General features: G+C 43.9%; 1 protein-coding gene across 5 annotated transcripts in view; it reads left to right on the forward strand.

Moving 5' to 3' along the window:
- Window positions 1–15,875, forward strand: part of palm2akap2 (PALM2 and AKAP2 fusion) — a 100,649-nt gene that overhangs the window by 51,099 nt on the left and 33,675 nt on the right. For all 5 annotated transcript variants that reach the window (XM_074618269.1, XM_074618270.1, XM_074618271.1 and 2 more), the window contains 3 exons: window positions 684–809; window positions 2,484–3,314; window positions 11,430–11,515. In XM_074618269.1, the coding sequence (XP_074474370.1) occupies window positions 684–809; window positions 2,484–3,314; window positions 11,430–11,515 (1,043 nt within the window). The remainder of the gene's footprint in view (window positions 1–683; window positions 810–2,483; window positions 3,315–11,429; window positions 11,516–15,875) is intronic.

A 15,875-nucleotide genomic window follows, 5' to 3' on the forward strand; every position in this document is an offset into this window, starting at 1 on the left:
CCTCTCTTTCTATTTCACTGTGTGTGTTTGAGTGTGTGTGTGTGTGTGTGTGTGTGTGGGAATAATAGTCTCGCTGAGGCAGGAGGGATGCAGGCCAGAGCACGCTCCTGACCCCCCACCCCCAAACACACACTCAGCCACGCACACGTAGACATAGACATACCTGCACAATAACACACACATGCACCAAAAAAACGCACGGACAAACGCACACACACACACACACAGAACCGGCTCAGCGAGACTATTGAAGCTCACACACACACACAAGGCCATGACTCTGCAGCCTGCAGTCGCTGGCTTTATCCCCCCCCCTATTCACCAACAAGCCCTGTAAGCCCCAAAAGCTTTGTTCCCGCAATCACACACACACAAACACACACACACACACACGCTTCTGCTGCATAAGCACTGAACCTCAGGGGTGCTAGAGTTGCCGTGGACACAGAAACAGAGAGATGAGTAGAGTTGGATGGTGTGTGTGTGTGTGTGTGTTTGGAATAGGGGCGGGCAGGGTCACTCAGGGGTGTGGTTAGTTTCCCTGTTGGGGGGCTGGGCTGTGTGTGTATTTGTGTCAGGGTGTGGTTACACATCACTGAGGTGTGTACGTGTGTGTGTTTGTGGCCTCTAACGTCCCTCTGACCATGTGTCATTCCCCCCCCTCCTGTGCTCCTGCTCACTAGATGCAACCGGCTGCATGTCCGCCCCTCTCTCGGACTGCACGGACCGCGATCCCGACCACGTCGTCCTGGCCACGCAGCCAAGGACTGGCCCACCTGCCTCTGGAGAGCACGCCATACCAAGACCTGGTAAGACAGAGGGAGGGCAGAGATGAGGGAGGGAGGGAGGGAGGGAGCGAGGACAGGAAGATTTTGGGCCGCAGCCAAGTTGGATTATAACCAGGACAAAACTCACGCGCACATGGAGGGCAGACGGGCACGGACACACACACATTCGCACGAACCGAGTGAGATCTCATACGGACTTTAACAGTTACACACCGATGTGTGCTGAGAATAATATGCAGCCAATACAGACCTAAACACACACACTTAACCAGTGTGTATCCACATACTATACACTGAATGCACATGGACATCAGGCACCAGATCAATATTTGAACTGACTTTGGAGAATGTCCAAGTTCATGTTAGTAATACTTTCAGACAAGACCACAACTGCAGAATCAAAATATGTAACTATATATAACTAATTTGCATTACTTTTAGTCTCTGTAATAGTATTACAATATTTTTTTTAGTTGCAGACTAATCAGTACTACAGTAGTGGATTAGTAATAGTTTTACTGTTGATATTTCTATTAGTTTTAGTCTTTACTCTTAGTAATACCAATACAGCTACTCTTGTTCAAAGTTCATTATCTTAATTGTTTTCATTGTTGTCAGTAGTGCTGACTTTGCGGTGGGGGGATAGCTCTACAAAATAAAAGCTCAGCATTTGGAGCAGCGTGTTAGACAGTTAGACACTTGTGCTTATAACTAATCTGCAGTAAAGAACTAAAGCTGACCCGAATGCTTCGAAAGCTTCAACTGTTGCCGTGGTAATCGACCTCCAAATCAGTATTCGATAAAGTATAAATCCCCAAATAGCCCATGAAATAAGGAATAATAATTATTCTCAGACAGATATCACTGTTTGTTGTGTGTAGAGGTACGTGTGTGTACAGTAGTGCGGCAGCGGCACTGTTACATTGGAGATGGAGACAGAAAGACAGACGAACAATGCCTGCTGTGCCGCGTTGGGAAGCTTCGAATGCCTTTGAATAAAGCCCAAAAATTTGTATTCGGGACAGCCCTAGTAAGAACAGAACTAAACATCAGGTATATTAGTAATAATTATTATTATTATTATTATTTACGCAATATTTACTCTTCAAAATTAACTGAAAAATATACTTTACTGCAGAAGCACATGTTTTTATAATCACTACATTAAGTGTCTTCAAGAGTAACCATGTGAGGACTATTTTCCAAATCATTGCAATCTTCAAAGAAGGTGATTACTATGCAGTAGTTGTCACTAATATAACTTGCTAGATATCTTATCATCTTAATTGCACAAAATGCCTGTAGTTTACTAGATAGTACCATTTACAGTATACTAGTCCTCACTTTTTAATGATCAGATTAGACACAGTGAGGGAAAGTTAGGTATTTGTATTTCTTGTTCACTCACCTGTATCTGTGGTTTGCATCTCTAAAGGATAAAGATAAGGTCATGTTTTGTGTTTTATTAATTATAAGAAACTTACAGGATATTGCAGTTGCAGCTATCTGTTTTTCAGAGAACACTGTGTCTCCATCCTCATGCTTCACTCCCTCCACTTTTTCCTCCCATCACCCCCCTCCCCCACCTCCTCCACTGTTTCCTCCCCACCCCTTCACTTTTCCTTAAAACCCTTCTGCATCAAACCCTCCCACCTCCCTGTCTGTCCTCCCATTCAACCCTTCCCCTCCTAACAGCACTGTTTGCCATGGAGATCAACGTGCAGCACGACCCGCAGACCGGCGAACAGCGCGTCCTGTCGGCCAACCGCGTGAGCCCGCTGGACGCGGCGACGCGCGGCGTCAAAGTCTACGACGATGGCAGAAAAGTGGTCTACGAGGTCACTTCCTCCGGGGGCGTGTCCACCAGCACCATGGAGAACGGGTGGAGCTGCGCGCAGGTCGACCAGCTGATCCAGCGAGCTGCCAGGCCTGTCGCACACGGAGGAGATGCCGGCAGGGGTAATGTGACGGTGACCCCGGCTGACCCGCCGCAGGCTTACATTTCCCCAGCAGATGTGGACGATCTGTCTCCACCCTCCTGCGCTCCGCCATCCATTCCTTCAAGCCCGCCAGCCCAGGTCATCCTCCAGAGGGAGACCCAGCTCGGCATAATGCCCCCCTCTGCTCCCATTACGACCCAGCCCGGCTCCTCAGCCCAGCCGGGCGGCGAGCTCACCGCCCCGCCGCACGCCAGCACGGAGTACCCAATCACCATGGTTTTCCTCGGCTACCAGGACGTTGAGGACATGAGCGAGAGCAGGCGGCTGCTGGGTTTCGACGGCGCCGTAAAGGCCGAGGTGGTCCTGATCGACGAAGACGACGAGAAATCGCTGAGGGAGAAGACGGTCACCGACCTGTCCATCATCGACGGCACGGCGGCCGACCTCGTGTCGGGGCGGCCGGCCACGTCCGAGGGCGCCAGCACGGAACTGTCATCTGACGGCCGTGAGCCCGACAGCACCTCCTCGCCCCCCGCCAATCCCGACGCCAGCGCGGCCCCGCCGCCCGGCCTCACCCCCGCCACAGGTACAGACAAGAGGAAACGCTGCGAGTGCTGCATCCTCATGTGACTGAATCTTCTCCCTCTTCCACCCTTTTATTATTACCCACAACACCCCTCTCTTCTCCTCTGTCTCTGGATGGTTACTAACAGAAGCCCTGCCTTCCTCCTCCTCCTCCTCCTCCTCTGGACTTTGATCGGCTGGCAAACACATGCACGCACACACGCTCTTGTCAGACCTTTGACTTTTTACTCAGTCACATTATCACCGCTACATCTCTGCTCTTTCATCACCCTCGCTGTCGACACGGAGGCTCCGCCCTCACGCCTCCTGTCTCCTCAGACGACACAGTATGGTTCATACATTCAAATTAAGCTGTTGTCACGCTGCCATATTAATGGTAAAAACAGATATTGTTGTTGACAAACAGCTTGAACCAGGTGATATAAAACTACTCTCAGTGGTCAATAAGACTTTACGGACAATCAGACACAATGCCATGCTGTCTAACCAAACAGTACGTCTGGACAATCAACCAGATCACAAGCCAGTTTATAAAACATTCAAAAAGACACACACAGTCTCAGTCATCTTTTTTTTTTTAAATCTCTCTATTCAGTCACCTCCCACTTCCTTTTCTCTCAACCCCCGTGCTCGACAGATTCTGTCTCCAAGCATACACAGCAGACACACATAAACAACTGCACACCCAACCTACGAACTCAAAACAACCCCCTTTCCTTGTACAGGGATGGACAGGAGGGTACTCGTTGCCTTGGTTTCTTTATGTGCCTCTTCATTCTTCCACATTGATAGTCCTAACAAAAAAAAAATAGAGATTATTTAGATAATTAGAAGTTTCTATTAGGCTTTTTATTTCAGTTTGCCGTTTTTTTTTTTCTTTTGTTTTGAAATTTAAAAGACCATTGAATTGTTGGGACGCCTGTTTCCGTGGGAAACTGAGGTTTTTGACATTGTAGTTAGTAGTAACAGGACTCTCTCTCTCCTCATCTCTCTTTCTCTCTCTCTCTTTCTCTGTCGTTTTGTTCATTAACTCCAGCTATTCCACTGCTGAGGCCATTTCCTCCTATTCTAGTACTTCCTAATCTCAGCAGCCAATAAGAAGCAGTGGAACACCTTTTGGCAGCCAGTAGGATCTATACAGCCAACTTTTTCCAGTGCGTCCAGAGAGCACAGGAAGCTGACGGCAGCTTAATGAGTACACTCTGGCAGCGAAGGAACAATATATTTCCACCTATGAAAACAAACATGGGTTACTACCACTAACAGCAGGGCACAATGTTTTGAATACTGAATATCAATACCATATTACTAAATTACTGCTGTGCTCAAATGAGCTTTTAGAGAAAGATTATGTGCAATTCATGTTCACCTTTTTTGTCCATTAAAAGTCACTCCATCGCTGCAGAGGGCCCACCAGAGATTCATTATGTTCTTTACAACTCAAAGAGACGGAAAACACTGCCAGCTCATGCTGTAGTAGCCAACCAGGCCCTCGTTTACAAAGGGTGCTGCAAAATAATGTGGCCTGGGTGTCATTATAACATCATGTATATCACACTGTAGGTCATTTACTTGGCTGGTTTTTCAGAAAAAAAGCCCTCAAAAGCAGTAATCATCCTCATTCTGTTGAATGATAATGGATGCTAATGGAGAAGGTTTTTGCTTGATTTCAAGTGTCTTTGATGGAATAGAGATGATGGCGATGCTCATTATTCATCTGGTGAATAGATTTTTTTGGAGAGTTAGCGACTACATTTTACGCTACAGAAAAGAAACACCTGTTGTGATGGTACATGTCCACAGAGGGGTGTTTTTTATCGCGAGGGATCGCCTCGCTCGCCAGCATTGGACGCTTGATGGGCTGCCACTAGACACCTGATTGGACGAACGCTTTCCCTCGTGGGCTGCTGCTCCCAGCTTTCAAACTTGAACCAATGGGGCGGCTCGTTTGGAAACTCTCCTTTATTATACTATGAAAATAGTTCACCGAAATGTGTTTCTAAAAACATTTTATTCGAGAAATAAGCCACGCAGTTGCTGAAGCTGTCTTTATTTTAAATCTTGATGCTTAGTTTAAAAGATTCTAGGGAGTTTCCAGAGGCGGCGAGTTGCGTCGGACGCCCCTGATTTGCATAAAGTAGCCTAGACCTCATTTTTATGTGATTGAGGAGCGGCCAACGTGACGCCCCGTCTCTCGAAATCATGCCGAAACGCTACCAGAATGCATTGCACGGCTGCTTACATAGACAATGAATGGGAAGCGTGGAAAGGACGGAGGCTGTGGACAGGTACCATTAGAGTGAGATCAATAAATTATATGCATCGCCCAGATGTGGGATGGAAGAACACGTCCGCACATTTACAAAGAGGCTAGAGAGGCTCTTCAGATCATCCAAATGATGTGATTTAGTGTTGTTTGTGTGGCTCAGGTGTGTACCAAGTGGCCGCCATGTCCTTGGCTCAAATCCAACCTGGGTCTTAATGTAATTTATTCACATCGAAGCGTTTTTTATTCACATCATGAAAAAACAAAACAGAAAAAAGTGGCATTGACCTGAAGAGCCTCAACAGCCTTTTTGTTCAGAGCGCAGCACTTTTTCTTTCTCTCTCTTCGGCCATGTGTTCTATGCACTGTGTACACTAACTCTGATAATACTCATAAAAACAATGAAGGACAGAAACGATATTCCTTGGCAACAAATTTCAAGCATTGAAAGGTCTCTGGCTCTGTGCACAGCCATACAATCCCACCTTTAAACTGTCCCGTCGGTGCCGAACTGTATGTCAGGCCTTCAAACATACATGCTTTAGTGTGATTGGCCACTGCTGCTGTCAGTCAGTCCAGCTGGCTGTGTGATTGGCCGCCACCAGGGCCCCCCGCCGGGGTCTAGTTTCCTGTGTAGATACAGAATGTAAATATGCTCTATATTCTATTTAGTGATGATTTTATTTTCCACATCTATATAGAGATCTAGAGATAATTCTGATTATTATGGGTACTAGACATTGTTCTGATGTCCCACGATGCCATATGACGACCGTATGAGTGCATAAACGCGAGCTCTGTATATTTTCATTCTCTTAACTTCACTGCTTTGCTGTGTGTAATCTCACAATTAACCCCCACACAACTCTTTCCCCTCTCCTGACCACCACCACCACCACCTTCTCTGAACTCTTGTCGGCTGCTGCCATTCCCAGACGGTTGAGGCATCTGATTTTCAACATTGTGCAGAAGCAGAATCTTAAATAACCATCCAATTGGATTTGCATGGTAGCCTATTAATTACAAACCATTCATTTTCCATTACTGCTGACCTTTTTCCAAAGCACAGTGCACGTTTTTACACCGAATCCCTCCAGGCAGCAATTGATTTCCATTCATTTAAGTAAGATATTAAAATTAACTAAACTTGATTTGCGTGAGACAGCTTTGACAGTTTATCAAAGCTAGTAATGGTTGAAATTCATCTGCAAAATAACAATTTGGCTGCATAAAATAGTTGCTAGCAAATTCACATTAGCCTTTTCAGCATGTTTATTCTGGGTCGTGTCCAGAAGGCAATACGCAATTGCGAGAGTTTTTTGCAAATGTTTGCAATTTTTTTCGCAATTTGGGGGATACCTTCTCGAAACAACCTTTATTCTGTTGGTTCAAATTTACCTCAACCTTTGGGGAAAAAATTAGTAGCAGTTATTTTCCCTAATTAGGTTTTCCCCATAGACTGTATATAAAGATGGACGACATAACAGTTTCCCAAAAGTGAAGCCAAAACATCTCAATGGCCCCCTGGTGGCTGGCTGCAGTATAGGACATAAAGCCCGTCCCCTCCATATTAGCGAATGGGGCATGTGTCAAACTAAAAGGCGGGTGATCTTGATACCACGGCTCCACCGCACGATCACTACTGCGCAGACTCTGGCTCAAAATGACGTCAAAATCTCAAGAAGGCAGTTCCCGTATCCGGGATATTTTGGCTTTGGCTTTGGAGGAAGTGGAGACTGACATAAGTACAGCCTATGGCTTATCTGCAGACTGCAAGGCTTGTGCAGGCCGGGGGCAATTACTAACGTTGTCCTCTTCAGCATCCCAGATCTGCCAACAAAAAACAAAACAAGGTGTAAAGCACACACGATGTGCAACAGAGCAAAGAAGCACTTACTGTTCGTACCTACAAAAGAATCACAATCTCAAAACACATTAAAAAAAGAAAAGAGTAAGGCTGAGTCAAAGTTAATGGAGCCTGACCAATCCAGTTAGCCTGTGTGGGTTTGTGTGTGTGCGTGTTTTTGATGTTAATGCGAGGAGCTGTACGTGAACAACAGACTTGTCGAGTTTACCAGCCCCACTGCCAAGCCTGCAGTACCCCTCTGACTCTGTAGGGGTCTCTCTTTTTTGCTGTCTGCCTGCCCTCACGGTTGTATGGACTGTTAAAACAAAAAGGAGCCATTTTCTATTGTTCACACTTCTCTCTCTCTCTCTCTTTCTCTCTCTTTCTATGGGTATGACACACTCACTCTGTCACATTATCTCTCTCTCTCTCTCTCTCTCTCTCTCTCTCTCTCTCTCTCTCTCTCTCTCTCTCTCTGATGTCTGTATCCTCTCTCTATCTTTGGTCAATAAAGCTGAGTTTCTCCAGTGCCCTCCTGCCGTCTCTTGCTTGTTGTTCTTTTCATCTGTCTCTAACATTCACTTTTTTCATTGGCTGCTGACAAAGAGATCGCAAGCTATCATTAATGCACCCCTATCTGTTATAATACCCACTGCCACTAACAAGCACACACATATTTTACACTTAAATTTAGGTAATAATTTGTCCAGACTGTTTTTCAAAAGTCACATAAGACAAAACAAATAGTCAGGTAACGCTATCAATCACTGTCCGGTAACATTATTAATCACTGTTCTTCAAAGTTGCACCACAAATGAAAGTCAATATAATAAATACAACCTTTTAGTGTCATTTATTTAAACCCAGTCAAGCCAACAAACAAACTAGAGCAGGACTAAGGCCCCAGTCATAGTGGGTTGGAAATTACATACTGTACAGCTGTACATCAGGATATATTGACAGTATTAGTTTCAAAATATTTACTAGATTCAAGTAGCACATGATTTAGTACATGCTTGAAAACCAGCCAAATAAAACACTAATGGCATGCAGACAATTTCAAGCCATAAATATAGATTAATGTGATAAATATGGCCTAATAGGAAACAACACAGATGTGCTTGTAGTCGCATACTCACTGTGAGATGCTCTGAAACTTTAATATACAGTTAGTAGGTTAACTCTCATAACAGTTAAATTGCAACATTGTCTGTTACTACTAGACATATTTTAAAAAAAGAAAAAGAATAAAGGATGGACTCGAATGCAGTGCAGAGTTCTAACGTAAGCTCTCCTTCAATATGACTAGCCAGCTGCTCGTGAGAAATGGCTCTAATATTACTGCAACATTCCTGTAAGGACTCATACTGTGTCTGCAGCATCTTATGAGTTTACACACTGCAGTAAATATGGAGTAGGTAGGAGCATTGGAGGGTAAGGACTTTAAGTATTTAAGATAGGAGAGGAATGGGAAGGTGGGGAAGCAGCTGGCAATGAAGGAAAGAAAGTAGGAAGATGTGAAGGTAAACAGCTAGATATATAGATGGCTGGATCAGTCTAGATAGCCCCATGCCCTAGTTTTGCAGGAGCCCTGAGGCGCCCCCCTGGTATCAATACCAAGTACTGCAAGAAATCATGACTGAAGCACTAAAACATATTGTATGAGACTCCCACTCATTCATCAGCACACTGCTTGAACACGGTCGTGTTCAAGGACACTTTCAAGAATAACATTCACATATGATAAATGGTGAACAGTACATACAATACACTTTGCACACATGCACAGGACATCTGAAACCATAGATAGATATAGAGATTACTTTAGTACAATTGTACAAAATCAATCATCTCAGATGACGGACTGGCTGTTATGAGGGTAGTAACACAAACATGACGCACACTTCCCCCAGAGGACATAATACAAGGTGATAAATGATTGTATTGCAGACGTCATGACAACCAGCATCTGAAAAACAGGACTTTAACACTCACTTCCTGCTCAGAGGATGGGTGTGTTTTCCGTGATAATGAGCACTAATTGATTTATCTTAAGACAATAACAGCCTGGTGTCTTTGACAGGAAATCATGGCCGCAGATAATTATTACACCCTCTCACACACACACGCACACACGAGTCACACTGTAAGCATGAATCATAACATTGTGATTCAGACTGCTCTAGGCCACATCTACAGTATCTCACTTGCACTGATGTAGTTCAATGAAAGTGCAATAATCAGAATCAGAGTAGAATAATACAACTCACTTCATGGCCTTGTAACATTGCACATGAATTGTGGTTTCACTTCTTTACATTCATACAATGGAATATAAAACTTAAAGGGCACCTATTATGCCTTTGTGCTTTTTCCCCTTTTCTTTAGTGTGTTATATAGTTCATTGTGCATGTAAAAGGTCTGCAAAGTTACAAAGCCCAAAGTCCATGCCAATGGGAGTTACTCTCGCCCACAGAAACACTGCTCCTGAAATGCCTCGCTTGAAGTCCCGCCTTTTCTTCTGTAACGTGGTGATGTCACCAAGTAACACATTTGCATAATGCCTGCCTAGTGGCTAGTTTGGCACGCCCTCAAGCAAAGCTAGTTAGAGCAGAGCTGGAGTTCGAAATGTTCGGTTGACCAATCACAACAGAGGGCCAGCTGACCAATCAGAGCAGACTGGGCTTTTCGGGAGGGGGGGCAGGAGCTCAGACAGAGAGTGTTTCAGACAGAGGGTGAAAAGTGGTGCTGCAGCACAGCCGGTATAAGAAAAGTAAAGTGTTTTTGAACATTAACGCATGTAAACATGCTCTAGTAGAAACCGAAAATACAAGTATGCACCTGCAAATAAGCATAATAGGTCCTCTTTAAAGCAAAAAAAAGAATACGCAGATATCTTTTCTGAGGCGGTAAATGAAGATGCAAAAAATCTCCTAAATTGTTGGATGTACAGTTATCCTGAATTGCAACCTACATTGTGTCTCAGTTTCCTGGTATCCTGGGAGTAACTACTACCACTGCTGATGCTACTGCCACTACTACTACTACTACTACTACTACTACTACTACTACTAATACCATTCACAATACTGTCACTTCTATTCCACCAGTGGTGGAAGAACTATTCAGCAATAATGCACGTAAATATACAACTTAAAAAAATATGTATTATAAGACATTGTTATGCAGAATGCCCTGTTTCAGAGTGTTATGTTATGTATACTGCAATATAATTATTGGGATTTTTTTTGCTCATGCATGAATTTTTAAAGGAACAGTGTGTAACATTGAGGGGATCTATTGTCAGAAATTACACTTTTAATGTTTAAGCAGCATTTTCATGTCGGGTAGTTTCATCTACATTTTATAAAACTTTTCACATGTTTTGTGTTTTGCAAAGTAACTACAGCTGTTAAATAAATGTAACCAAGAAAAGATTACAATATTTGCCTCTGAAATGAAGAAGAGTTGAGGTTTAAAGTAGCATAAAATGGAAAAATACAAAAGCAAATGACACATACCTTAAAATACTGTAAATGTGCTTTCCACTACTATACCACCACAGTTACTTCTAAGTACTGTGACAGTGGCAGTAGTAGGGTAGTAGTATTGTAGCAGTGGTGGTATGGTAGCTGAAGTAGTATTGGCGGTGGTAGAAGTAGGCCAGTATGAACCTATTTTGACAGATTCATGTTGGTATTTACACAGTACATAGCAGTGTTGTTTCTTCAGCTGCGGTGAGTGTGGCTATCAGGAGGTTGAAGATGATAAGACGAGATACGGAATCAGATGAACTTGACTCCTTGAGTTGGAGCAGGGTCACTGAAGAACAAGATAAAAAAAGATCAAGATAAAGCAAATACAGCCAGAGATTTCAGCCAAGACTTAAGATGTATTATCTGTGTCATGTGAAGGTCACCCACAGGTGCAGATGAATATGAAAGAAGATGATGATTAACAATGATGACAATGCTGACAATAACTCAAATCTCGTTTTATCATAGGCTACGGCAAAACACCAGGGGTTACCGTGACAACGGCAAATGGATATCAAGCTTCCATTCCGAGCAGGCATCCTCACACCGCCATGGTGAGTAGTCTCTATCATCCGTGTGAATGTGTCCAAGGGTATTGGAATACAAAACTATAAAGTTACGAGGGGCAGGATGAGTGTTTCTCCAGATATTCTACACATGATGTACTAACACTTTTGTCAGAAAGCTTGGTTTGACATCAAAAGAGTGAGGGGCTACATCAGGGCGCCGCGTGCCAGGAAAGCTTTCATGATGCGGTTATAAAGAGGGGACTATTTGTTCACCTTTTACAGGGGATTACAGGCTTCCAAGTGACCATTTCCATAGCCTCTTTTTTTTTTTAGCACTTCCAGTTCCCTCATCTGGAAGTCAATGGGTTTTTTGAATGGGTTTTTAGTTAGATGCCTGAAATAAGGTCTGTGGTTAACACAAGCTCAAGAGATTTTAACGTTTAATATTCTACGACATAAATATATACATACCCCACTCGTGAATTTTGAAGCCTTTATGTGTCTTAAAAGAGGCGGTTGCTAACAAGTGGCTAATTGAGACTACTAAACGTCATCACGCCGACTCGTCCTCCTTTAGAGCCTCGTTGTGTATACTCACGCTCATGCGACCATGCGTGGTGTAGTTCGTTTATAGCCTGATGTTAGCTTTTTACTTCTGCCGATTGCATTTCCGCTTCAAAAATCATAATAGTGGTGTTCATTTGTGAAGATTATCTTGCTGAACAAAACATGTAAGTATCATAATCGTGTGTTTGCCACAGAGCTTCTCTTCAGCAATAATCCAAAAGCCAATGGAAAATCCCATTGGCTTTAGTCGAGGGAACCGGGGTGACAAAAATGCGTCATGCCTAGAGCGCTCTATTTGTTTGACTGTTGATTGTTTGACTGTCTACTATTTTTCTTATACCTCAATAGGAACAGTGAACTGTTTGTGCTGAATTACATTTGCTAGAGGGGCATGTTTGGAATGCCTGGCTTTCAGTCACATTGTTTCCTTACAACAGGTGCATAGTTGTTGCTGCTGCAGTGTCGCTATAATATTTTTAGAACTATGTGTATTTATGGCACTCGTTACTAAATTTAATATGACCTTACTGTACCTTGTGGCATTTTATCTGCTGTTGTATCACTATAGTATGTCTAAAGGGAACATATAATGAGTCTGTGGTAATAAATAGTACATTTATAGTGACTTACTGTATTTTGGGGCGTTTTTATCTGATATGGTATCAATTTAATACGGTACTGTGATATCTCTACTGGGAGTTCTATCCGGTCATGCAGTCTAGTGAGTTTCAAGTTTATAGTGACCATATTATTCCCATATATGTGTTAACGCGAATAGCGGGCTCATTTTTAAAATTAGAGTGAAGTTCCTGGTATCATATTAAACTAGAAAAAACCTAAGGAATCCATTGGTACCAACCATGTCATACTACTAATACTGTAGCTTGTCAGAAAGGAGGTCAAATAACACTCCAAACTTACACTAAATTTTGGCGAGGAAAAACTGGCATGGGCATTTTCAAACGGGGTCCCTTGACCTCTGATCTCAAGATATGTGAATGAAAATGGGTTCTATGGGTACCCACGAGTCTCCCCTTTACAGACATGCCCACTTTATGATAATCACAGTTTTTGGGGCAAGTCATAGTTAAGACAGCACACTGACAGCTATTGTTGGGCTTCAGTTTGCCATGTTATGATATGAGCATAGCCTTTTTGACGACCTTAACATGCTCAAAAAAAATTTAAACTTGGCACACTTATCAGACGCGGTGAAAAATTTGATATTTTAAGGGTTTCGGGCTTGCGTGTTGCAAAATGGTTCGCTAGCGCCCCCTAGAAAATTGGAAAAATGTAGCCCCTCGCTTCGGTTTCACCTACAAGTATGCAATTTGGCAGACAGATGTAACATGTGGAGACACACAAAAAAGCCTCTTGGAGGTATGCCCAAAACTCAACAGAAAGTCAGCCATTTTGAATTTAATATGCGATTTTCGCCCATTTTTAGCGTTTTATAGGTTGTGTACTTTAACGAACTCCTCCCACAGATTTAATCAGATCGACTTGAAATTTGGTCAGGACCATCTTAAGACCTTAAGGATAAAAAAGTGATTCAAATGGTGAGTTTTCACTGAACGACCTGACCGTGGTGTGGCGGGTATTTTGAGCCATTCGCCATGAAACAGGAAGTTGTTGTAACTCCACTTTACATAGTCCGATCTGCCCAAGATTTCTCAGGTATGATGGTGGTCCAGTCCGGAGGACATTTACATGCAAAAATACACTCATAGCCCCGCCCCAAGACGTTAGCCACGCCCCCTTTCATAACTCATGAACCGTTTGTCTAGAGTCTTGTGGGAGGTGTCATTGCGCTCATCAGAGTTTCGGTTTCATCGTGCCTGGCCGAGTCAGCCGACGTCTCGCCAGTCCCCCGATGCGGGGGAGGTGGGAGGGCCCGTTCATCGCTGCTGGCAGCTTTAATTGTCATTGTTTTGTGTTGTTACTTGATTTCCAATAATAAAACCTACATTTGCATAAAGCAAGCATATTTATGCCCCCTCCCATGTTGACAAGTAAATACTTATTGTACTTATGTGCAGTAGCTACTGGAGTAAATGTTTAGTTCCCACCAGTACACTGCCTGTTCCGGAGTGTTCTGAGTTTGTTTTTGTGTCTCTGAAAATGCCACCTGAGCACATTTGACTGAGGGGAGGTGGAGTAGAGCTGGAGGTGGAGGTGGTGTGGTGAGACAGAGAGGTGGGGTACAGAAGCATAGCTGGCTGGGGCTGCAGTCAGATTGTTGTGCAGCTGAATAAATGAATGAATGAAAGGCAGTACGGTGGGTAACCTGATCCTCATTGTGCGCGTTGGCCGGCTCGCTCTCTGATTGTCTCTGGAACGGGACAGAAAACACTCCCGGGACCTCACGAGCTCTGCATTATTCAGCACGCGTGCCTAGAGAGAGAGAGAGAGAGAGAGAGAGAGAGAGAGAGAGAGAGAGAGAGAGAGAGAGAGAGAGAGAGAGAGAGAGAGAGAGAGAGAGAGAGAGAGAGAGAGAGAGAGAGAGAGAGAGAGAGAGAGAGGAGAGAGGGAGAGAGGAGAGGGAGGAGGGAGCCGCGCTGTTGGAAAAGCTGGCGCGTAAAAAGGAGCTCAATGTCATCCCCAGTCAGAGCCGGTACCGGTATCATTAGAGCCACACCGACACAGAGCATCCGGTCCTTTACTTCTCCTGGTCCGGTTGTGTCTCTATAACGTCCTGCAGCCGCTCAGGTCCACGTTTCTTCAACAAGGTGAACGTTGAGGAGGAAGAAGAAGAAGAAGACATCTGAGAAGTAGCGGTCAGCAGGTCGGTTACGCATCCGCCGTTAAAACCCTAATCCCCGTTATTATAGCCGGTTCAGTCGGTCGTATAGGGAGCTCCGGAGGATCAGCGCTGCTGTGTTGCTATAGCTACACATCTCTCTGCACACACAGGTAGAATTAAAACCTCTTTAACTTTAAGGAAAACTCATATTCAATGTGATTGTGCGTAAACGTGTATAACGTCATCTTTGGAGATGGAGAGTGTGTTTTTTGTGTGCATGCTTTGCAGTGTCATGTGTGTGTGTTTGTGTGTGTGCTGCTGGTGGTTAACATAGACAGCCTGTAATTACACTGATTGGCTTTACAAGTGGTGAGGACACAGGATACTGCACCCTCCTCCTCCTCTCCTGAGACAGAGAGACATGCAAAGGAGGTTAGTGGACCAGACTGCTTGCTGCAGTATAGTCTCTGTACTCTCTGTCTCTTTGTGCTCCTCCTCCTCCATCCTTCTCCTCCTCCTCCTCTGCATCACTTTAACCTAGATATAGAAATGACCTTAACCTGATTTGCATCATCCACATAGTGAATGACTTGACAGAGAGACTTGTCTGATGCTTATATGTCCCTCACTAAAACACCATTAACTGGATTTTTTTGCTGTTTACTTGCGTTGATTTAGTCCAGTTTTGGTATCATAATGGCTCATTATGTATAGCCTAATGTTCATATATCATTATTTGTATGCTCTTGTAAAAACCCTAGATACAACCACAACACATGGTCAAGTGGCAGTGCACATACTGTAATTTCAGCCCCACCCCTGTACCCAAAAAGCACTCACTGTTTGTTGTGTTTTCAATATTAACATTTTTAAAAAAGTAGAGGCATTTAGTCAGAGCAAACCACCTGAAGCCAGTCTTCATTTGTTTGCTCCAGATTTGCTCGTGGCGAGTTTTCAATGGTCCTCTTCTTTTGCCTGGTATAGCTGTTGCCAAGCAACTTGCTTTTGATTTCTTTGATTGCAGACTGTGTGTGACAGTGTTTAACGAGGGATGGACATTGGCCGATGGGTGTTTAGTTTTGTCCTCTTGGTGCT

The sequence above is a fragment of the Sebastes fasciatus genome, chromosome 19 (genome assembly GCF_043250625.1).
Source record: "Sebastes fasciatus isolate fSebFas1 chromosome 19, fSebFas1.pri, whole genome shotgun sequence".
NCBI classification, from domain to species: Eukaryota; Metazoa; Chordata; class Actinopteri; order Perciformes; family Sebastidae; genus Sebastes; species Sebastes fasciatus.